This window comes from Fusarium odoratissimum, assembly GCF_000260195.1.
Source record: "Fusarium odoratissimum NRRL 54006 unplaced genomic scaffold supercont1.1, whole genome shotgun sequence".
In the NCBI taxonomy this organism is placed as follows: Eukaryota; Fungi; Ascomycota; class Sordariomycetes; order Hypocreales; family Nectriaceae; genus Fusarium; species Fusarium odoratissimum.
In genome coordinates this window covers 4,266,960-4,289,625 of record NW_022158687.1, presented here as the reverse complement: position 1 = coordinate 4,289,625, position 22,666 = coordinate 4,266,960, and the positions used below count along the sequence as shown (strand labels likewise).

Genomic DNA, 22,666 nt, shown 5'->3' with positions numbered 1-22,666 from the left:
AGCGAGCATTAATAAAAATCAGACAGTTCCTCTGACATTTTGAGTAGGTAATTAGCCAGTAGCCGTGGCTGTTGGATTACACCAAAGTTTCGTTATCTCTGCGATGAATATCAGGAGCATTAGATTCGTTATGTGCTAGTGTACAATGTAACATCTCTCTGCTTTGACCCATATCATTCAGTCCTTGATAGTACCTCGGAATCATTTACGTATTTATCTTCGGAGACCTTTGTTGGTCATCATGACGGGCATCTCTTCCCAACTTTTGCTCCTCCAAAAAAGACAATGTTTAACATCATGCCCATACACAAGCTGCGAACCCTCTCAACGTGGAAAATCAAATGCAAATATAATTCAACCGACCTGATTTTGGGCAAATAAATGCAACTGCAACCCCAAACGCCAAGGCTATGCGGTAAAGGAATGGCTTCCGGCGAACTTTTTCCCTCAATACGCCGGTTCAAAAAGCCTCAATAAGTTCTAAAGATAACCAAATGACCCCCTTGCCTTATGCAAACAACAGCAACGACTGCACCGAACAGCAAGTGTTGAGTTCGAGATCCAAGGAAGGACTCGGCACTGTGATCTAAAAGGCAACTTTGCCTCCGTTCAGGCGGAGTGGTACTGGTCCAAGTGGCCCATGAGAAGGAAGGATTCCCTCGTCTGAGGACATGGAAGATAGTGAAGACAGTGAACTGAATCCCATATGACCCTTTCCAAACCCTCCATTGCGCCCCATAGAGATACCAGGGTTGGCCATAAGAGCATCGGCTCGGTCAAAGACATTCCCGTGGAATGCCGCTGCGAATGAACCACTTTGCGGCGTGGTGGGAACTGTCGCCTGCATGGCGGGGCCCAAAGCAGCACTCTGTGGCGTGATCGGGACTTGAGTCGGTGACATACCGCGAGGGGGGTAGTGTATCTGCCCGTTCGGCGTGCCTGAGGGATGGTTGAAAAGATAGTGCCAAGGGGACTTGGAGATGATGTTGCTTGTTTCCTTAATACTCTGCTGAATCGGTCGCAATCGTGCCCTGGTATCAGGAGGCAGTGGAACACTGTTGGGGCCGTACTTGATCTGATAGATCATGTCCGCCCAAGAGTGACTGAAGTTGTTACAGAGACTCCAGAAGCTCGCTTGTGTTCGAACTCCAGGCTCCTTGAGCTTGATAAGTGACAGTCTGTTCTTGAGAATCTCCGTCTGTTGAATGACATGTCCACACATGGTTATCAAGGCTTTCCAGTGCTGAATTACACTTTCTGGGGTCCTCTGATACATGGCGTTCCTCAAACCACCTGTTAGCTGGGCTTGGAAACTGGGAAGTGTCCCCATAACGAGATCAGTCGACCTTTGCAAGGATAGGAATATCTTCTCAAACTGTCGATCTTCTTCTGTGAACTCGGAAGAAATCCCGCGGCTACCTATCGAGGAGAAAGATTCTCCTGATCGAGGAGTGGCCGATGCAATGGTGGCGGTTCGACCATTGCCATTGAGGTAAGCCGCAGAAAGGGGTGTAGGCACGGGTACATCTGTAGCAACACGCAAATTGATCGGATGGTGTACCAGAGTGCCGTTGCGGTTGCGAGCTCCTGTTGACCTACCAACAGTGGGGGTAATGGAAGGTTCACGTGCATGCGCCCTGAGAGTACGCTCACCCATCTGGTCCCCCTTGGAGGCTGCTTGCCGACGCCCATCCTCTGCGCTAACAGACGACAGTGTCACACGTAGTTCCATGATACTATTATAGAGCAACATCAGAAGCGTTCGAATATATCGAGCATCTCCGTTGTTCACGAAAGTATCGATGTTATCGGCTAAAAGTGTACAAACGTGGCCATATGCGCTAACCAGAGTTTGACAGGCTCGATGGACGTTTTCGTTCTCTCTTTGGGAACGGTCGTCGAGGTCGACCAAGGCGTTCTCGTGTTTCTGGATTTCCTGCTCCAATTCCTCAACATGGGAGTTGGTGTTGTAGAACACGATCTCAAGGCTAGATCGCTTAGCAGACCCATCACTCGTCAAGCTCATGAGCATCTGGATCATAGGATGGATCTGAAAGACCGAGTAGAGGATGCCCTTAGCAGCTTCAATGACTGGATCATAAACTTTTGATTCTCGCCTCCGCTCAGGGAGGACAGAAAGACGTCTCACGTAGATTGGACGTGCCAAGTATGGTTCCGTTGGGGTCGCAGGGCTCTTCGTCGTTGCTTGGTTACCTTGCATGGCAGATCCATGACTCAGGCCACGATAATGACTAAATCGATTATTCACTTGCATCTCATCAAGTGTACCAAGGTCAGAGGGTTTTCTCGAGACAATTCCCATGCGCCTGTTGCGACTCTCTGATCGCTCCGCCCTCAGTAGGCTTTCTGAGTTGCTACGAACACGTTCATTGACATTGCCAATCGTCAATGGCATGACACCGGGTCGTCGAAAAGCGCTGTTTTGTTGGGAAAGTCCACGATAGTGTGATCTCGATGGTATCGGAGGCGCCCGTGATCCAAGATTGGGAGAACGAATATCAGGCAAATCCGCACCACTTACTTTGACAGGGAATCTCCCACTTGTAACCCTTTTCAATGGGAAGCGAGGGGTATCCGCGCCCTCGCTAGATTCGTCACCTGTGTTATCAGATTCGGATCGGCCGTTGACAGCATGCTGCTTAAGAAACCTTTTGATTTGTAGCGTTACCGCCACCTCCGTAACTTCGTTGTCTTTCTGAATGCCCTCATGTGGGGGGCTTGCGGCTTGCACTTGTATTGCATCTCGTGGCGGAAAGTTAATGGGATTGCCCTCAAACTTGATCACTTGCAAGGACCCCATATCGGCAATACATAGTGGCAACTCCCGTATTTGGTTCTTTGGAATAGACAAAACTTTCAATGACGAAAGTCGCACAATATCTGTAGGAAGACTTCGAAGTTGATTTCGGCCAAGGTCAAGGATCTCCAATGATTTCAAATCGCACAACTAGCCGGGCTGTTAGAAAATATTTCGACGCTAAGGAGGGAGACATACAGGCATAGGAAACTCCTTGATCTGATTGCCCCGGATGTTGAGATATCGCAATGATGTGCATTCAGAAAAGCGAGCGGGTAATGTTGTCAGTTGGTTATGAGACAGTGCTAGTCTGGAGACCGTATAGGTATCAGTATCCGACCGCGTTGCTGAAGATGGTCCCATGGAAACGGACCGCTCCAGATCACCCTTGACAATATCCACAACTTCATCTGGTAATTTTTGGATCCCTTTGCGACTGAGGTCAATTGTGACTCCGGTTCTGAGCCCTGTGCTGACGGCGCCTGCTTCAGCAGCTTGGCTCTCGCTTTCGATGGCATTTTGCATTGCCTCACGCGCGAGACTAATAACCTGAGCTGCCGACATGCCCGCGGCAGAAAGAGAGGAACTGGAGGGAACGCTTCGCAAGGAAGGAATAGGAGGAGGAGGAGGCGGTCCGTTAGACGTGGCCGCTGAGTTTGGGACTGGACGCCGTCCAGATATATGGTTTTCGGGTAAGCTTCTTGGGACTGAAGCCTGCGATGCAGAACCGACGGACGAGCCGGCGAGTCGATCTGGCCGTTCCATGGCGGACAGTCAATATGAGGAATGCGCGGCTCAAGTAAGAAACGTGGGGAGGCGCGCCGGTGGAGAAATCGATCGAGGGGGGAGCCGTTGGAATTTTATGACGATATGTCGATGCTTGAAGGATGAACCGTTTCAGAAGGCCTCTGTTGCCGTGTCTGCGTTCGTCTTTTGACCAAAGCGTAGGCGCAAACCGAGGCCTGTCTGTCTCAGTGAAAGTCAAGCCTGCGATCGGTATCTCTAACGTTTAGGCCAATCAAGGCTGTATCGACGACGAGATCGATAAGGTCATGTTTATATATTCGATCGGGGCCAAAAGGCAGCGCGTTGTTCAGGTTTCGGGCCTGTTTGTATCGAGATAAGTGTTGGAATTAAAATCGAGCGTACTGCGTCGTCGAGACTCAAGTGAGACTTGCCGATGGCAGCGATCGACGAGAACCCGTTGGATGGAGATACTCCAAAGACAGGATTTGGAGAGAAGGGTTGAAGAAGAGGAATGCTGCGGGAAGGGCCGTAATGAGCTGATGCAGACTCGGGAGGCGATGAGGTCGGGCTGAGATTCCGTCTTTGGTAAGTAAGTTTTGCAACACCATGGCAGGATGTGAGGTAAGGCAAGGTAAGGGTGGTGAAAATACCTAGTAACCGGGATGACCCCCGTTGGATCTCCCCTAGCCCTTGGTAGTTTGAATGTGGACTGGTTCTGGATATCAAAAACTCAAAACAGAGTCAAACAAACAGAAGGTCGAAAGTGAAAGAGAGCTTGATGAATGGAGGGTGCTCAGGCACATGCTGCAGCCGATGTAATGGGGGTGAAGGCCCGCTGTACCTTTGACAGGTACCTACTAAGATACCTAGGTACTGACTGATTGTCTGTCCCTTCTTAACGCGCCACTCAAATACAGTAGATTGGAAGGTCAGGTACCTTCGTCTATGTTGGTTAAGGACACAGAAACATAGAAGTCTGCTCTGGCTACTGATTCATATCAGTTAATAAGTTGCAGTTCGATTGTGTATTTTCTCGGGGGTACCAGCTTCCCCCAATCGCCCCTGGCAGTCCCTTGTCTCATGCTTGGATAGGGGATAGCGCATCAGATAGGGGTAACAACCCATGAAAGTGTTTTGGTCAGCACTTCACGGTTCAATGGTGGGGCCGCCTCAGCGCCAACGGACAGTTGGACCCATCGTAAAGTGAAACACAGTGCGGGGCGGCTGGTCTGGAGGCTGAAGTCTAAAGTGTGAGGAAGAAGAGACCAGGAACAGTACTATGGTAGAATAATTTATCATCTTCTATGAATGACTTGTGAGCAATTGAATTTAATCTTCAACGATTCACATTCTGGTAAGTCAGGGCAACTTTGACTCAGTCTAATCAACATCAGGCTACAGATTTTTTTGATTTTTTTTGAATTTTTTTTTTTTTTTTTTTTTTGAATTTTTTTCTTTTTGAATTATAACTTATTGTTATTCAAAAGACGAGACCTCGCCCCCAGAAACCCTTCTTTTTCTTCCTCGCCGCCAAATACTACCTAGGCACGTTATTGCATGCCTATTCAGGCACCGAGTGGCTGGGGAGCCAGCCACACAGTACGAGTTTTGAACAAGCGAGTCCAACCTCGGTGTGAGAACTCCAGATTTTAATCCCTGGAGCTCATAATCCATGTTTCTCTCATTACTTACAAATACATAATAGCAAGAATCAGGAATCCTGTTTGTCAAGAATAGAAGAATTGTTGCAAAAGAGAGACGCACTAGGTCGCATCCCTTCCTCCCTGAAGCCTACCGACGGTACGGAGTAACTGTGTTCTTTGACACGAAGCAAAACAAGACGAGGAAGCACTACCTAACTGCTAGCATCCATGGTAAACGAGGGGTAAGGTATTGATGACCTATGAAACAGCAAAGCCAACACCATCGTTGATGGACATCTATCAGGGCCTCGGGGGGTAATAAAGCTTCTGACGTTACAAAAATGGCGCCAAAATTAACTAGTCTAAAGGTATATTAAGATACACTAAACTTACCTCAGTATTTTCGTCCTTTAGGACAGAGGCCCTAGCAGGGGTTGCTTTCGTTGGAGGGTGGACTTTGAAGATGTCTGGCTGTGCTGTCTCGGAGGATGAGGCCCCTGCCCCAGCCAACAGCGAGTAATGCAAGGTACACAGTAATTACAGATTCACTGAATGCGCCCGAGAAGAGCCAGTGAATAGCAGAAGCCTTTTTCTCCACGTCATATACAACGCCATACCACCTACTAAGCGTTCGTGCTGTCAGGAAACTGTAGCAATTGAGTTTGTCTGATGGCCCTAGAAGTTTGTCTCAACAGCCGCCCGCTAAGTTGTAAGGTAATGGATGGATATGTGTTGTGATACTGTCCTCGTCCCAATACAAAAAGCACGCCACGTGACCCTCACTCCTACCTCTACCTCCGGTATAAGGTAGACAGATATCAATTCTTCTATTTTCCACTAGGTAACCCAACAGTACATTTGTGCATTTTGCTCGGGCATGAGGTGCTCCAGAACCCCTGCCAGTCACTTCCTTCGTTCGCAAAAGCAATAGCGTTGCAAGGCTGTTGATAGTGCTGATCCGGTGGACCACAGCCGATTTGACTGCCAAAAGCAGAAACAGATCCTCACCAAACAAGCTCCAACAGATTGTAACTCTGTAAGTTAGAGAGCTTGCATTGAGATAGACTAAAACGATAACAGTAAAAAAAAGGGCCAATCATTATCAACAAGCGCCGGGAAAGCGGTTCACCCTTGCTTCGATCTACCATGAATTGATTCACTCGACACGCAGTTGTAGAGTAATACAGTAACAATCATTTACTTTCTTCGAAAATCGTGAACGCCGCCATGCCGCCTTTGAAAAGAACAAGCTCATGCACAGACATTGGCTTTACTCTTCGTCGCCAATTTCACAAGGAAGATTTCAGGTATACGAATTATCCGCTTTCCTCTTTTCGTTTTGCTTTGTCCGTTGACATTTACCAGGCCTCACCAGCGTGAAATCATCGAAGCTGCTCTCGACGGCTTTGACGTTTACGTCCAAGCAGCCACGTCCTTTGGTAAGAGTCTTTGCTTTCAGCTACCAGCAGTCATCGACCAAGGCAGTGAGTTTTCGGTCACTATACATCTTCCTTCCTCTAATTATGAGTTTAGTTACCATAGTTGTTTCCCCTCTCTTGAGTTTAATGGCAAGAAACTCGAGCCCACCATTGTTACGAAATCTAACATCATCAGATCAACCAAGTTGAAGCCCTAAAAGCCTCCGGTATCGAAGCCAACTTTTACAGCAGCATAACTCCTTATGATGATCGGCGTCGCATTGAGCGCGATCTGGAGAGCGGGCATCCAAGGACCAGGCTATTGTATGTCACGCCCGAGTTATGTTCTGGCTCACGGTTTCGCGAACGGCTGCAGCTAGTCTACAAGCAAAAGGAGTTTGCACGTATCGCCATTGACGAAGCTCATTGTGTGTCAGAATGGGGCCATGACTTTCGAAAAGACTTCAAACGTCTATCTTGGTTTCGAGACACTTTCCCAGATGTACCAATAATGTGTCTCACTGCTACGGCAAACCCGCAGGTTCGCCAAGACGTACTGTCTATTTTGAAACTCGATCAAACTCCAGAAAGAACAAGAGAGTTTTTGATGAACCCTCAACGTCAAAACTTGCATCTTGAAATTCGGTACACCAAGGACGAAGAAGATAACCGCCTACAGGATTTTCTACGATGGATTAACGCTGTTTACGACCGTCGTAAACATGGTGAGAGAAAGGCAGAACTCGAACAGGTGAATGAAAGAGTCGAAAGTGTCCCTGGGATTATATACACTATATCTCGGGATGAATGCGAGTCCCTGGCAGCCTCCCTTCGTTCAGAAGGCATTGGGGCCATGCCTTTTCATGCCAGGCTCACCAAGGAAGTCAAAGAAGAAACACTCGCCCGGTGGATAAATAACGAGTCTGGGTACGATATCATTGTTGCCACGACCGCCTTCGGCATGGGTATTGACAAGAATAACGTGCGTTTTGTTGTTCACTGGCGTATTCCCAAGTCTTTCGAAGGCTACTACCAAGAAGCTGGCCGTGCTGGTCGAGATGGCAATGCAAGCTATTGCTTTCTTTACTACAGCCGAGAAGACCTGGAGCGCGTCACGAGATTGATCAGATCCGATGCCAAAGCTGAGACGAATCAGATCGCCAGACTCAAGAGTTTGCAGGCGTTGGCTCAATACTGCGAAGACACTGATAAGTGTCGACATGCTGCCATATGCAAATACTTCGGAGAATCCAGCACGCCAGACTGCGACTTTGCTTGTGATTGGCACAAGGATCCCCAAGAACTTGAGATGAGATTTATGAGGGGCTTAGCAAGTGAAGAATGGGTGAGCACGCAGGCGATGCAGGGCACTTATGATGATGGGTATTATGACGAGTAACGAAAATGACATCTCACAAGTGTTATTCCCTGACAATTTACACGAGTTTAGTATGTGATGTGTCGATTTTGATATTAGTCCATAACTGGCCACTGAGATTGGCCGTCTTTACTAACAGTTGGGAAACCGAGAAGGTCGGATATGTCCCACTCGATAAGATTGCTCTAGCTCATATTGTTAGAAAGAATTACTCCCCTATACGAAGCATCACTCACATTTGAGAAAATATCCGTGCCAAGAAAGTCGCTACTCAAGCTATCCGAGGTTATTGCTGATTCATGGGGTGTTGTAACTGCTTGGATGTCTCTGAGCATTGCCACACAGTCGCGGAGCGTCGATGTTACAGTCTCATGTACCGCTGGCTTCACAGGATGGCCCGCTTCCAATGCTCGAATATGTGCCAAGTGAGCATTCGAGAAGAGAAGTCTCTTAAGGCTGAGGTTGCCCCGTACGATCATGCAGCGAAGTTGCACATATATCTCTTCGAGGGTCTTGATCATGGGAGCACGGGTGGCTTTTGCCATCTCGCTGAGAATATCAGGTTCGTGTGTTGGTGTCGACTCATCCTGAAGTTCAGTAATGATCTCGAGGGCCAAGATGAGCATAGCATCAAAACTCAATGCACACTTGAAAAGACCACGTCCAACGAAAGACAAGCGAGACAAGTCATCCCATACCTGCATCGGCAAGCTGAAGTCGGCGCCTTTACTCCCAGAAGCGATGACCAGGGCAGACTCAACACACACCTTGCGAGAAAGGTAGAACCGGGGATCGGTCCTTGCTTGGAGCATGAAGTCGCGGTGAAGAAACATGACGAACCGGCGAAGATGTATGTCGAGAAGTTTGCGATGGAACTCATTCGCCTCAATGCTTGATCCCTTTCTTATGTTCATCGGATTATGTTGTGTTGAATGGAAGAAGGCGGCGACATCTCGGCACGCCGTGCGCAGCTGTGATCCTAAAGCTAGTGCTTTTTCATATGTTTTCTCTTGTCGAAAGTCGTTCAGTAGGCCTATGACTTCAACTCTCAAAGGTAGAGATTTGGCCAGCATTATTTGCAGGTACGAGTCTGTAAATTTGTCCATTGGTTTTGGTGCCCCTGGAGAAGTTGACTCTAGATCCGAGTCATCGTAGTTGGATGGGATGTAAGCATCAAAGTCTTGTTCTGAAAGCTGCAGTGGCAAGCCGAGATCTAGACATGACTGGACAGCCAACTCCAGCACAGTGGCCCATAGTCGAGCTCGAAACTCCCTTTGGAAGAGTGTCAAGCCAACAAATAGCTTCGGATCGCGGTGAAGGCCCATGGTGATGGCGGCGCGCAGTAGCGAGCCCGAGGACAGCCATGACGTTGCTCCGCGACAATTGAAGGTCGATTGACGGGCGATGATCAGCAGACAGAATATCTGCAGACCATCGAGATTGTAAGTGGTCTTTTCATTTGGACCTGTGAGCCACCACTGGGCATTCTGAACCCATGTCTGCGCAAGTCGCCACAACTGGTTCATCTCTTCCTCCGTGTCAAAATTGGCAAAGGTCGTCCCAAGGGCAAGAATCAAGGTCAGTCTGACGAGAGATATAGCCGGTACAGATTGTGTTTCCTCGCCTGCCCATATCCGGTCGTACTCCCTCTGAAAGGAGGGGATATGGACGATGCGATACAAGGGTTCGAATGTGCGGAGATAACAAGCAATGAGTTCATCGCAAACCACCTTGGAGGGCAAGGTCTCACGAAGGTCCTGGATGGGCTGATCTAGTGTTGGAAAGTTCTGTTTCTTGAGACCAAAACGTAGGATGCGAGCTTCTTTCAAAGCGTCGTAGAAGTCGGATTTGGCATCCTCCCATGATGGCTCAATCTCGACGGGATGGAAATTACCTGAAACAGGAAACTAAGGCAGTGAAGATCAGTATGAGAGCTCGAGTAGAGATATTTGAGATTTACCTTCTCTGCAGTGTGAAGCCAATGCGTTTGGCCAAATAGCTTCGTCTTTTCAGGTACATGACGCAGCCTGGGTGTAAAGGGGGGGATTGAGGTTGATGACTGGGCTGAGGTGGATGTTTGAGGGGCTGGAATAGTTTTTGAAAGACAGCTATGTGAATTTGACACAGTCCTATCACTGTTTTCGGGCTGTGGTGGTCGGTTTACTGGGCTGCGGTGATGTGCTTCTGGATTTCGCTGTGTTGCTGTAACAGCTCCCTGTCTTTCAGCCCGTTCAGCCGGCACCGAGGCGCAGACTTCAGAACTCCGAGTCACTACAACAGGGCTCCCGTCACGATAAGAACATTGCATCGGTGCCCGAGCCCGAACACAGCCGTTACAAGGTTGGCCCAGACTACACCGAATCTTGCGGCGCCGGCATTGCTCACAAGACCGAGCGGGTCGCCTTCGACGGCGTTTGGGAGCTGGGGGACTTCCAGCAGAAGATACATCCGAGGATTCTCTTTGCGGCATCGCGGTCGACATTCGATGTCGGGTTATGCAATAGTAATAGCGGATATGTGTGTAATGTCTGTGTATATGAGTGAGGAGCATCAAATGCCGAACACTATCCCCGAGGTTTCTTAGGTCCGAAGAGACAAACGATAGTCAGCCAAGTCTGGTTACCGAAGCTTTATGCCCGACACTAAAGTTCGGACTTATTGAGGTGCCTACCCTGGAGACCAGCCGATAATTTTAATATTCAGGTGACTAGCATTCACACCATGAGGTTTATGGGCTCGCAGTCAAAAGGTTGTTGGTTTTTATCATCTTTATAGGGTATGCGCTTAGATTTCATTGGATATATCGTCGTCGGCCAGCCTTCGAAGGGTTTCCCTTGCATCATGTCCATAGATCAATACTTTGGTGTTCTGGCTAGCCAGCCAATCGCCAGAAGACCCAAACTAACACAATCAACAATCAACAAGCACCTTGCACACCCATCACTTGGCAAAAGTATTTATCTGAAGAAGTCTCGTCCGTAAGCATATATTATACTTTTAAACAAAAGTAATACGAGTCAATATTTGAAGTAGATCGAATGTTGAAACCCGTGAAATCTGCGAGGGCTCAGCAAGTATCTCTTCCCTAAAATTCGGCACGTCAACTGAATATCGCTGTCAAAGTGATTTTGCATTTCATTAGCACATTATTCTGAAGCCAATTTCGTCAGTCATGAGGAATTCAGTATTCAAACCCACAAGATAGATATAATGAGAGGAGCTTGCTTCAAGGCACAAAAAATGGCAGACAACGTGACGCCAAGACCTGTTCATGAGCGCTTGTGTTGTCGTGACATAGTAGGAGACCTGGTATCTTAAAGATGAGACAATTCGAGAAGCAAATAGATGCTAACCCAATATTCCCCCCAGTCCGTCGCTTGCGAGGCCCAAGAATCCACGCCAGTTATTATTATTACGTATTAGCCAACATGGACTTTCTTTCTGTTCAGCCCAATTCCCAGGACTCGCCCCAGATCTCGTTGAGATTTATACCCAACAACTCCAGACTCGGATCCAGGTTGAAAGGCTGAGTGGGATCGCCTCCCATCATCCATGGGGCCTGACTTGGGTCGATCGGAGCCGTAGGCATTGTCGGCGTAAACGAGAACGGTGTCACCGACTGGATACCAATATTAGGAAACGCCCTGCCATGGAAGTCAAGCTTCATTACCTTTGGCCGGTCATGCAGCGGTATATTAGGCGTGGGCCCAGCTCCCATGTTGCCCGGCGGCACGCCGTTCATGGCAGCTGCAAGGTGCTCCCCAGAAACTGGAGGCTCCTGGTTAGCAAGGAGACGGTAGTGCAAGTTGACAAAGCGTTCTGCTGATGTCGACTTGGCGACTTCAGGCTCCTTGGTTCCCAGGTGGGCCTCAAGCAACCCCAGCGCCGCACACATGATAGAATATCCCCATGGCTCATTGTTGCCACATCGTAATAGACGATCCTCCTTCATTGCAATGCACTTCTCAATCAACTTGAGTGTGTGGTGCGAGTTTATCATGATCATGTTGGTGGAACCTCTGGGCTGCAACATTGTGACGCTACAGAGGTTGATGGCTGTGGTCAGCGCATCTTCTCTGAGAAAGTTCAGACTTCGAACGCCTTGTTCGTACAGTTTGTCGTGTAATAAGACGATGTCTCGTGCTGCATTATAGTATATGATTTCAGAGTACTGGTACTTTGAGTTTTGCTTCCGAAGCTTGAGATATGGCTGATGCAAGGGGATGATGTACTGCCTCAACTGAACATGCAGCAACGTGTATGCGATTAAAGGGTTCTTCTTTCCCTTCACATTTTCTAGGTTCATATCCCATGACGGGAGGGCATCAATCTCCTGTGTCAAATCGTTGGTGTATCGAATTACTTGGTCATAGTCTATTTCAGACGATGGACCAGTAAGAAGACGACTAAGCTCCAGACGTAAAAGCAGGCTCTGACGAGCCAGATGCTGGAAGGAAGAGAATGTATACTCTTTGACAGGTTTTGATGGTGGGAGTACAGTGGTACTCTCATCAAAATCATCATCGTCTAAATTGCGAGGGGCGTTGGTGTCGTAGTGAAGCTGGCTAACCAGAGTTGGCAGGCAATGGTCAAAGGAGGCCTGCATGTCGAATTCTTGAACTGTTGCCCAAATTCGTCGACGCATTTCCTGGTGAAAAACGGTGATCTTTGCTGCCATGTGGCTTGGCTCACGATGTAAGCCGACAGCAATTCCGTCCTGGATGAGTGCACCAGAGCCTGTCCAGAAACGCTTCTTCTTGATAGTGTTGACTCGCTTCCCAAGATACAAAAGGCATGCTACTTGATAGTGGATCAAGCGTCGGTGCTTCTGGCTTTGTTTTGATGACCACTCGTCACATGCCTTGATCCATCGTTCTGCCCAGTGACGAGCATTCGACATCATGCCGATGAACTTGAGGCTTTCGTGAGTATGAACGCAGCTTGCAACAGCCATCATTGCAAGGATAAGAGCCGTGAAAGCGGCATAACGTTTGGTAGACCCGGGTGCCCAATACTCGGCGTATTCCTTCTTGAACGTAGGAATGTGAACAATGCGGTGCACCTGCTCGAACTGGTCGAGATAAACATCGATAAGTGCATCGGTCTCCTCCTTAGTTGGCAGTAAAGCCTCCAGTTCTGGATCCGAGTCCTCGAATATCTTTTCACGGTCCTCGCGTCGTCTCTTTCGGTCTTTACGGTCATGGAGAATAACTGGACGAAGCCACTCATCGGCCGTCTCCTTCATGAAAGGGCACAGACCTGTAAGCTCGACAAAGGCCATACTGGCATTGTGCGGGCCAAAGTATCGCGTGCGAAAGCCCCTGCCACGAAAGAAACGAAGCTCTCCTTTCTCACCCGACATGTTAGTGGCCTCGATGGACTCGTGGACTTCGCGGACAGAAGGGTCCTCGACATTCGCATTCCCGTTGGCATCATCTTTCGTCTGGGGGGAGGTCGTCGTGCCAGCCAGGGTGCTCCCATCGAAAGACACACCAGACCGAGAGATTTGATTCTTAAGTTGAACTAGCTCAAGCTCCAATCGGCGAATTCGATCGTGATCTTGGCGTACGAATTCGGGATCTCGTGGGGACAAACCCGTAGCGGGATCAATGAAGCGGCGAGAGTCTAGCTGGGCGAAAGGCGGCGGAACTCCCGAGGAAGCATTCACGACCTCGCCGTTACGAGATTCATAGCTGCAGCGGTCGGGAGTGCCGCTCTTGATGCAACGCTCGCACGGGAAGCCTCGGTCGCACGACAGCTTTCGGCGTCGGCACTCCAGACAACTGAGGCGGACACGCTGCCGTTTGCGGGCGGGCGGCTGGCCCGAGTCATCTCGGGACCCAGGCTTTCGGTCACCGTCCGAGTCCGGGGTCTCACTTCGGTCTGAGGAAGCCATAATCGATGACCGGAGCTTATCCAGTGTTGTGCGAATGCCGATGCGGATGCGGTTCGGAGTTACGAAGGAGGAGGAGGAGGAATCGCTCCACCAGCAAGTGAAAAAAGACACCTTTATCAATCAGATCAGATAATATTGGTAGAAGAGTTTTTGCTTGTGCCGAGCGGAGATACGAAAGCATGGGTCTTCCAGGTGTCGTCTGTGAGGTCAGGTGACCGTCTATCTAATGCTACCATGACCATTCAGGAAATTGAGAGACATGTTGGACAGCTAATTGATACAATTCCCATGTGAATTGATGCAATAGACGATTACGCGCCTCAGTATCTGATTATTTCGATTTGTATGTATTGCCTATCTCGTTCAGGCTCCTCAGAGTTCTGAAGAGTCACTGCGTCAAGATGGATCTACTATCAGCTGGATTTATAATTTGAGATGACGCCGGTCAACCTATTGTCATCCATCTTTGACGTACTATTTGTCGCAAGAATGAGCAGATTGTCAAATAATATCACAGGAAAGTGGCCCGACAACAACCGGATCCTCTAATCATCGGAATAGAAATTCGATATAACGAACACTCACAGTTGAGATTGGTAGAAATCGAATGACTGAAACGTCTACATGAGCACTCGAGACTCAATCATTCATTAATAAGCGGAGTGCAGCTGCAGGGACCTCTTCAATGACGAGGCACTCACATTGGATCCAATGCTAACTACCTAACTAACGCGGGGTGAAATGGCCCTCCAACCTGAAACTGAAGACTGACTCGCATATGGCGGTCAACAGAAGGTCAGGTTCGTTCTGGAAACACCTTTTACTTGACAATTCGGATTGAAGGACATACTCTTGGCGTAACAGTTGGCAAAAGGTTGTCACACCCAAACCGAAGCTTTTCAGAAGAGTCTTCGCGAAACCATATTTGCAACACTGCAATGTCTAGGATACTCATCCATTGGATCTCTGGCCAGAAGGCCACAAAGGATCACACGGTCCGTACTGCACTATTCTGGAGCTGTCGTTTCACCTGAAGCACACAGCAATTGCGGTACAACGCTGCCCCAGTTTTTGCTCCAATTTGTTTTGCCAAAAGCTGCCAAACGGCGCTGCACGATCTTGAAAGAGGCTTTAAAACCGTTGGTTGATTTAAGAGCTATCGAAGCCGCGTGTTTGCTATGTCGTGCATTAGTCCGATAGGGTACGGGCTAAGGAGGTGTCAATGCATTTACCACAAGTTTCACTTTCTTACGGGAGCGAGGAGGTGAGCTCAACAATCAGACCGGAATATCCGAATTAAATCTCGATAAAGTCACAGATCAAGGAACCGATGTAAATAGCATTGCAGCTAATCCCCCCAGCGGCCCGTGTAAGATCATTTCCGCTATTTTGAGACGATCCTCAATGCTAGATGCGCCTTATCCATGTTGTATGCACAGGGGGCTTCATATAAAAACTGGGATGTAAGAACGTACAGGGCTAGTACTAGTCTTGTAACAGCTGGATGCGGTCTTCATGCCTACCTAACTCGGATGAAGCCCCTTGCCTACGTAGATCTGGGGGTTTATATATATGATAGTTAGGGTAACCCATGTCTTGCAATATTTGAGCATCCTGTCATTCCTCTGTTTGTGTTCACTTCTTCAACATCACCAGCCCTAATGCTACTGGACGGGTATGAAGCTCACATCTTGGGCGATCTGCTCGTTAGCACTCGCTGCTGGAGTGCTTGGCGCTGACAGACCTGAACTCTTCAAGAGTCTACCCCGTTGTACTGTGAGTCTGAGGTTTGGATGCAGTTTTGCGCTCGTACTAACAATGACTTGAAGATCTCATGTCTTGAAAAGTATGATAACTCGGATTTCGAAGCCGTTGATATGTGCAACAACGGGAATGTCAAGCAGGAGCTAGATGACTGCTTCGCAGACAAATGCCGCGATTTCGAAAGATTCGGTGCGCCAATCATTCTGAAACACAAATGGGATAGAACTAACAAGCTCTAGATATTGCAAAGATCTATGCAAATGCCTGTGACAGCAAGCCAAAAGACAACCGGCATAATCACTATGTTCTGTTAGTTGCAGAGATACCAGCATGGATCTCTCCTTGGCTTAGGCTGTATTCGAGCTGGGTTACGTACGAGAGTCTTTCTCTGGATGACTATGTAATGGTAGTTTGTGGAGTAAGTTGGTACCCGGTATCATAGATCATCAAACCTAACCAGCTTTTAGTTGTTATACACTGTCTTTGCAACTCTGATTCACTTTGGTAAGTCGCATCGCTGAATGAATATACGCTTGTGCTTACCAACCTCCTCAGCCCACTCTGTGACAGGAGATACAATCTTATGGAATGCGGTTCCAGAATACATTACAGACGGATTAAAGGTTTGTTTGCAAGATGCAGTTTTGAATCCCAGGATGTTAACATTGAACTACCTAGCTTGTTTTCATGGCCGACATCTTTGAGCTTGCCTGCTCGTGTCTACTTAGAGTCGCGATCCTTCTCGTATGCCTGCGCACATCGTTTTCTGGCAGATACATAGTGATCACAGCCGCGACCCTTTTACTCACCATCCTCTCTTCGATTGCTCTGGCCCTATTGAGAGTATTCCGATGTTCACCAATTGCATTCGCCTGGGAAGGTTGGGAACCAAATGGAAGAGATGAGGAAACAGGAGGTTGCTTGGCTCAGGAATCACTTGCATATGCGGCTTCCTCGATCGACATGTTCCTAAACCTGGTGCTCCTTGCTATGCTTTCTCACCTGATCTTTAGTCGAATTGTAAATGACACAACATCTTGGTTGCAAAGCGCTATCGCAGTTGCGTTGGGAGCATTCGGTCTGGCTGTATCCAGTTTTCGACTGCACCTTCTGATCTATTTCTTCAAGACGGCGCAACCAGTTTGGAGATACCACGAACGAATCGTTTGGATGGACGTTGAAATTTCGATCTTGATTATATGGGCATGCCTGCCTATATGGCAGTCCTTTACAGATCCGGTGCCTCCGAGGGATGTGGAAGATACCAACCACCTGCCACAGATAACAGAAGAGACCAATATGCCGGAAACACCGTCAGCCGATACGAAGATGCCGAGGCCGAGTCTATGTCAGAGGGGGTTGTTCGGGATCTTGGCAAGGGGACGGCCGAAGAAACTAGTCGAGTCGAACTTACAGCTGGGAGACAAAACTTACGGAAACGTCAGAACAGAGATTCAAGGAGGCCAGAGGTTTTCTATGATCTCCCAATTGACGGGCATGATTGGTATCCAGGTCCGAACGAGGACGATTAGGCATGTGCACGACAGTGGATGGGACGCGGAGAAGGGATCAGCAAGAGAGAATATAGAGGCTGCCTAACGATTAATGAACTCAAAAATCAATAATGAATAGTAATTCTTCATCAAACAAATTTCGATCAGATTGCAGTTTCATACTCCAACAAACAGTGAGAGCTCGCGGCAGAGAAAATATAACTTACGCGATGACGGCCAATTATAACACAAATAAGAACGGCAATGCCACAAAGTTCGATGTGTCTATCAGATACTTGGATCATATTTCGATGATTGTACTTTCTTCACAATTATGGACGTTCTGTTTTTTTTCAATTAATTCACATGTAACTATCCTTGTCTCTTTATGGCCTCGGAAACCGAGTTTTGGCAAATAGTTGGGCTCCACTTTCAACTTCACACGCACCGACTCCGACTCAACGCTCCTATCTGCTTCAAACACTCAGCGAAGCTGCATCTGAACGAAGACCACAGTGACCCAACAGAGGAATTTATAACATCTGACATCGACAAAAATAAAACAAAATGGCCTCTGCCGATGATGCTCGCAAGAACCGCATCGTGTCGCACATGAACAAGGATCACACCCGAGAAATCTCCTATTATCTCCGTCATTATGCCCATCTCTCTGCCTCAGCTGCATCCTCACCCGTGCTCAAGGATACTGATCTCAACGGTATGACTATCAAGTCAAATGATGGAAGAGAGCACTTTGTCCCTTTCTCGCCTCCTCTCTCCAGCTGGGCCGAGGTCAAGGACCGCATCATCGAAATGGCCAACACAGCCCGTGAAGGACTGGGTCTTAGCGACGTCATTATCACAGCCTACACACCCCCAGAGGGTTTCGGCATTTTTGTCACAGGATCAGTTCTTTTCTACTTCTTCTGCGCTGGGACACTGCCGTGGGTACAGCCCGGCACTCGCATCTGGGAGCTGTTGAACGAAGGGTTCCCTGGAGGCGCGACCTTCTTCCACTGGCTTGTCAACGCCATCTTTTGGCCCGTCATCGGTATCCATCTTGTTGAATGCTTCTTCTTTGACAGGAAGCTTCAGAGGCACGGCGTTGAGAGATTCTCTGGACAGTGGTGGCTTTGGCTCAGCAACTGCTTCTTTGAGGGGTTCCCTGCCTTTAAGCGCGTGGATGGCATTGTGGCACGGAAGCAAGATAAGAGTGGCAAGTCTCAGTGATATGGATGCGGCGAGTTTAGAAAGAGTCCATCTCTATGAAGTGTCGAAACGCGGGCGATGGCATTGTATGGATGAATGTTAGTTGGAAACTCCGATGCTCCTTTGACTTGGTGTGAATCTGGCAAGCACAAGAGTGGTTACTATCATGATGTGATGCATAAACTATGGATGAAGGGATTTCAAATGGTACGAAAGCAGGACGTATCGTTGCCATGATCGATTACACACAGCTAGAAATAGAGAAGATGACGAGAGATGTTGAGGGTAATCGATAGACCGCCTCAAGGCTTTCAAAGACATATTAGCACAATGATCCTATTCTCGGGTTTCTTCCTGTCTTCTGGCTATATTTTCTATTATTTTGCGGCATGTCATCCACAAATATCTGGTTTCGATATCGTTAGAAGCGCCTATCACTGACCACCTTCCGCAACGAAGAGGATGCTCTTTTGAATCAATAGAAGATCTTCTGCAGATCCAGCCCCCTGTTAATTAGAATCCAAACGGTCAGATCTACGAATATGACTTGGAGACAATTCCTTTCAGGTTATACAGCTAGAGAGGTTTGAGGTGTCTTGCAGTGCAGCGCTACGTCTCCTATGCATCAATGGAATAATGTGATTCCTTTTGTGTAAACTGGTAATGGGAGTTCGAGATATCTTGACCCTCTTTCAAGGAACGCAGGTGTCGTTAGGAAGGGTATAAGAAAGTTTCGAGAGAGTAGAAAAGGGCTCTTGATAAGTCTGTGATAATGCTGTATGTATATATTTGGGAGAATGACTACAAATCACCAGTGTGATCTCAATAAATGAAACGTCTTTTAAGATGCTGTTGCATGTATCTGAATTTTCAGCATCGGCTACGGATCCGTACTCGTTACAAAAGTGGCAAAAGATACAGGGCGTTTTCTTCTCGAATACCCCTACACCTTGTCACTGTAAATCAACTCGATTAGATATTCAGCTTGCCGAGCCCATACGTGGTACTCGAATTTCCTCCGTACGAGGCATCCGAGATTCGGCGTCCCGGATAGACCAAACTGCTGTGCATCTGACATGCTTTATCTGCAGAATTCACTTGATTGCCGCATTTCAGCGCGGGGGTCGCGTCGTGAACAACCACTCGGATTGCTTTGTGGAAGTTTGCGAACCATTATGCTGTCGCCTCACCTGCGGCAGCATATTGATAGGCGCTGAAGAAACCCAAAACGGCATCGTCTTGTTTACAACTGACGCCAAATTGAGGCTTTCGATTCGTAGAATCGGTTTGATGTGTTGACAAGTAAGTCATGCATGTAACATGACATACATACTAGACTTACCTGCTTGAAAGTCAACGTACTCGATAGCCCACTGGTGCCCGCGAGATCACTCCTCCTGGCCATTCACGAAGCTTTTGGATGGTTGTCATCCAATATAATTTCAGCCCTCAGATGAGTCCTGTCAGTGTGTGATCTCACTCGGAGAAGCCACACCCGGCTTTGCGGAGTTCGCAATTGCGGGAGATTGAATGTAAAAGGACTATCGTGAGGCTCTCACCAACTATTTAACCCTCACACTCCCCGTCTTTGCGTCCGCCAGGTTTTGGTTCAATGAAGATTGTTTTGAGACATTGTCTCCGACATCAGGCAGAATTTCACTCAAACCCCTTTTGAACTCTATTTATTTGCAACAACCAAGTCCACACATCAACTGAGCTAGAACTAAATATGCAAATGAATCGATCAGCCAACTTTTGATAATGCCCTCTGTGGTGGACAAAGCAAGTCAATTCTCCTTGCAACATAGACGCTGCGCCTTCGCAAACCGATACCTTGCTGGAAAGAAACGGTTCACAAAACTCTGCCATCAATTCAACTTCTCCTCATTGATTCAACCCCGTCGTCTGGTTTACCAGCGATCGGATATGCCTCAGCAAGATTCGGAAGAACAAGTCTTTGTAACTAGAAACAAGAGGTCTTCCGCATCACCCGAACCCACTCAGAGCCACCACTCTCAACAAGTATCACACACTCTCGCCTCAAATAGTTGGGCATGTACTGACTGTGCTTCCAGAACCTTTCAAGTGGTGGATCAAATAAGCCCCGGGCCAGCAACGACCAGGAGAGCGGTCAGGGCCGTCGAGGTTCGCCTGGCGCTCAGTAAGTCATCGTCATATCAAAGTCCATCTTCATGATGAGGCCACTAACACGACCTAAGAAGCGGTCAAGACAATTCACCCGCTGCAAGAATCCGTCGCGAGGCCATAGAAAAGTGTGAAAAGCTTCTCAACGTGCCCTTCCCTCACAGTGTTGAAGTGCAAGCCGCCGATCCCAATCAATCCGACGTCGAGCCCACGAACCCGTCGGCGGCCTACCTGGACTACTGCATCAACAAAGAACTGAGACGGCGTAAACAGAATATCGTTGATAATTTGATGGCTGCAACCTCGGAATGTGTTGAAAGAAGACTGGAAGCACTCGAGGAAGAGTGTGAGCATACTTCCGGATCACATACTTCGCGTGCTTTCCAGGCAGGAAAACACATACCCCAGTCAGCTGGCCAGAAGAGATCCAAAGGTCAAAGTGGCAGAGACGAAAGTGAGAATGAGGAAGAAGGAGACGACAAGTTCCGTAGAAAGAAGGACAACAAGAGGACAAAAACCACAAAGGACGACTCTCGCCCTCGGTTTGCTTGTCCTTACCATCAAAGGGACCCCAAGAGATTCGGCACTGAGAGAACATGTTGTGGTCCGGGGTGGTTTGAAATCGGCCGAGTAAAGTGAGTCAAACTTACCCCTTATCAAGGCAATTTACTGACAGTTACATCTAGGGAACATCTCGAGCGAAGACATAGTCTGTCTCCGCATCAATGCAATCGATGCCTTCGCCGGTTTGACGATGAGAAAGATCTGAAGAAGCATCAACGGATGACGAGGCCGTGCCCAGTAAAGGAGACAAGCAGCCTTCAACGAAACCTCCTGGATGGCTACGACGAGGAACAAGCAAAGAAACTGAAAACAAGAGTGAGGATGAACCCTGTTGAGAAGTGGAGGGAGTGGTATTGTGCTCTATTTGATGTCAAGCCTGATTCTCCTGACATTCCTTCACCTTGTAAGTTACAGGATCTATTCCAAACACACCCTAAAATAGACAAAGACTGAGTCATATTCCAAGATTATGATCCTTCACTCTTAACCACTCGGGCGCAAGCCGTCAAGGTCGAAAACCCTGAGGAATGGCGTGACTACTGGATCAAGGCAAAACCAGCAATTCAACACCAAGTAGCCATGGCAGTAGAAGATGCATTTAACGACTGGGAACCTCAAATGAAGGTGACTGTCATGGAACGTCTGCAAGAGCTGCCACGCATAATTGCAGATAAGCTTCCTTTCCCGGGACTCAGTCCAGAGGAGACGTCCACAGCAGCTGACGATTTTGGGCTTTACTCCTGCTTGGACTATTATTCATTTGCCCCAGAAGACTTGGGAGAGGAACCTTTCGATTTTCAAGCCATAGACAACGGGGCTATGCTGAATAACTCGGCAATGTTGGATATGAATGAGTCCACGGATTCCTCAGACGCATATCAAGCCAGTGACAGCTCGGCTACGTCTCTGGGAGACGATGCAGCATACCAACAAGTCGACTACAAGGCAGCCGTGATGCCAAGTAGCATTGATTTTGGCCTCCCACATAATGGCGGGTATTACTAACACCTGGACTTATATCATGAGCTGTCTCCGTCAGTCCGGACCTTCTTTCATGTTTTTCATATCCTGTTTATGTCCTTTCTATGTTCCTTTATGACAAGAAACCAATCACTCACTCTCATCTTACGTCTCCTTAGTCTCTCTTATATGGTATTGGCGCTTTCTTTCGCAAGGTGCCCGACCTCGCGAAATTTCACATTCGCTATGGCAGTCATGCCAACATCAGTGGAAAACGGATATCTGAACCCTATCTCATATGTGAGAGTGTAAGGAGGATGTAAATTTATCATTTTCGCAATGTTGTATGTACTACGGAGCTAGTTGTGTTGAAAAATATTCCTTTGTGCAACATTAGACTCTTCAGATGCAGGTGAAGCATCCCTCAGTATCGGCAAAAGACAAGGCAATCAATCACCGTCTGTGCATACACCTGACTTGCATAAGAATAGAATTCATGACACAGTATAGTAAGGTTTGGGGGGTAAGACAAGAGATACATCAATCATCTCTGGAACAGTCTCCGCCGGTAGGCCTCCCGCATATAGGCGGGGAAGGCCTTCTTCATTGATCAGACACAGTTTCAAGAACA

General features: G+C 48.0%; 7 protein-coding genes across 16 annotated transcripts; 4 read left to right on the top strand and 3 right to left on the bottom strand.

Moving 5' to 3' along the window:
• Positions 1–8: 8 nt before the first annotated feature.
• On the bottom strand, positions 9–4,560 carry FOIG_01497 (uncharacterized protein). Of its 8 annotated transcripts, none has more exons than XM_031198416.1 (4): positions 4,216–4,558; positions 3,826–4,133; positions 3,017–3,780; positions 80–2,968 (listed from the first exon to the last, which is right to left on the bottom strand). In XM_031198416.1, exons 3-4 carry the CDS (start codon positions 3,581–3,583, stop codon positions 587–589), a joined length of 2,949 nt encoding a protein of 982 aa, XP_031074183.1. In that variant the 5' UTR covers positions 3,584–3,780; positions 3,826–4,133; positions 4,216–4,558; the 3' UTR covers positions 80–586. The 8 variants fall into 8 exon arrangements, with proteins under 8 accessions (XP_031074181.1, XP_031074188.1, XP_031074182.1 ...); XM_031198418.1 differs by having other exon boundaries at positions 98–2,968; positions 3,017–3,128; positions 3,192–4,145; positions 4,216–4,328; XM_031198419.1 differs by having other exon boundaries at positions 98–2,968; positions 3,017–3,128; positions 3,192–4,133; positions 4,216–4,328.
• Positions 4,561–6,019: 1,459 nt separating this feature from the next.
• On the top strand, positions 6,020–8,239 carry FOIG_01496 (uncharacterized protein). Of its 2 annotated transcripts, XM_031198412.1 has the most exons (5): positions 6,020–6,244; positions 6,299–6,515; positions 6,574–6,692; positions 6,742–6,776; positions 6,823–8,170. In XM_031198412.1, the coding sequence occupies exons 2-5, from the start codon at positions 6,436–6,438 to the stop codon at positions 8,023–8,025; spliced, it is 1,437 nt and encodes a 478-aa protein (XP_031074179.1). In that variant the 5' UTR covers positions 6,020–6,244; positions 6,299–6,435; the 3' UTR covers positions 8,026–8,170. The 2 variants fall into 2 exon arrangements, with proteins under 2 accessions (XP_031074179.1, XP_031074180.1); XM_031198413.1 differs by lacking the exon at positions 6,020–6,244 and having other exon boundaries at positions 6,264–6,515; positions 6,823–8,239.
• FOIG_01495 (uncharacterized protein) lies at positions 6,764–10,593 on the bottom strand. The gene is made up of 3 exons (XM_031198411.1): positions 9,965–10,593; positions 8,241–9,911; positions 6,764–8,189 (listed from the first exon to the last, which is right to left on the bottom strand). The coding sequence occupies exons 1-3, from the start codon at positions 10,553–10,555 to the stop codon at positions 8,100–8,102; spliced, it is 2,352 nt and encodes a 783-aa protein (XP_031074178.1). The 5' UTR covers positions 10,556–10,593; the 3' UTR covers positions 6,764–8,099.
• Positions 10,594–10,739: 146 nt separating this feature from the next.
• On the bottom strand, positions 10,740–14,039 carry FOIG_01494 (uncharacterized protein). 2 transcript variants are annotated; one of them, XM_031198410.1, is made up of 2 exons: positions 11,675–14,039; positions 10,740–11,623 (listed from the first exon to the last, which is right to left on the bottom strand). In XM_031198410.1, the coding sequence occupies exons 1-2, from the start codon at positions 13,898–13,900 to the stop codon at positions 11,450–11,452; spliced, it is 2,400 nt and encodes a 799-aa protein (XP_031074177.1). In that variant the 5' UTR covers positions 13,901–14,039; the 3' UTR covers positions 10,740–11,449. The 2 variants fall into 2 exon arrangements, with proteins under 2 accessions (XP_031074177.1, XP_031074176.1); XM_031198409.1 differs by having other exon boundaries at positions 10,740–14,039.
• Positions 14,040–15,482: 1,443 nt separating this feature from the next.
• Positions 15,483–17,311, top strand: FOIG_01493 (uncharacterized protein). Its single transcript, XM_031198408.1, has 6 exons — positions 15,483–15,676; positions 15,730–15,853; positions 15,904–16,082; positions 16,132–16,168; positions 16,220–16,287; positions 16,343–17,311. Exons 1-6 carry the CDS (start codon positions 15,578–15,580, stop codon positions 17,261–17,263), a joined length of 1,428 nt encoding a protein of 475 aa, XP_031074175.1. The 5' UTR covers positions 15,483–15,577; the 3' UTR covers positions 17,264–17,311.
• A 258-nt stretch (positions 17,312–17,569) lies between these two features.
• On the top strand, positions 17,570–18,811 carry FOIG_01492 (uncharacterized protein). Its single transcript, XM_031198407.1, has one exon. The coding sequence runs from the start codon at positions 17,725–17,727 to the stop codon at positions 18,385–18,387; it is 663 nt and encodes a 220-aa protein (XP_031074174.1). The 5' UTR covers positions 17,570–17,724; the 3' UTR covers positions 18,388–18,811.
• A 1,007-nt stretch (positions 18,812–19,818) lies between these two features.
• Positions 19,819–22,522, top strand: FOIG_01491 (uncharacterized protein). The gene is made up of 5 exons (XM_031198406.1): positions 19,819–20,388; positions 20,442–20,527; positions 20,586–21,146; positions 21,198–21,478; positions 21,542–22,522. The coding sequence occupies exons 1-5, from the start codon at positions 20,128–20,130 to the stop codon at positions 22,078–22,080; spliced, it is 1,728 nt and encodes a 575-aa protein (XP_031074173.1). The 5' UTR covers positions 19,819–20,127; the 3' UTR covers positions 22,081–22,522.
• The last annotated feature ends 144 nt before the right edge of the window (positions 22,523–22,666 follow it).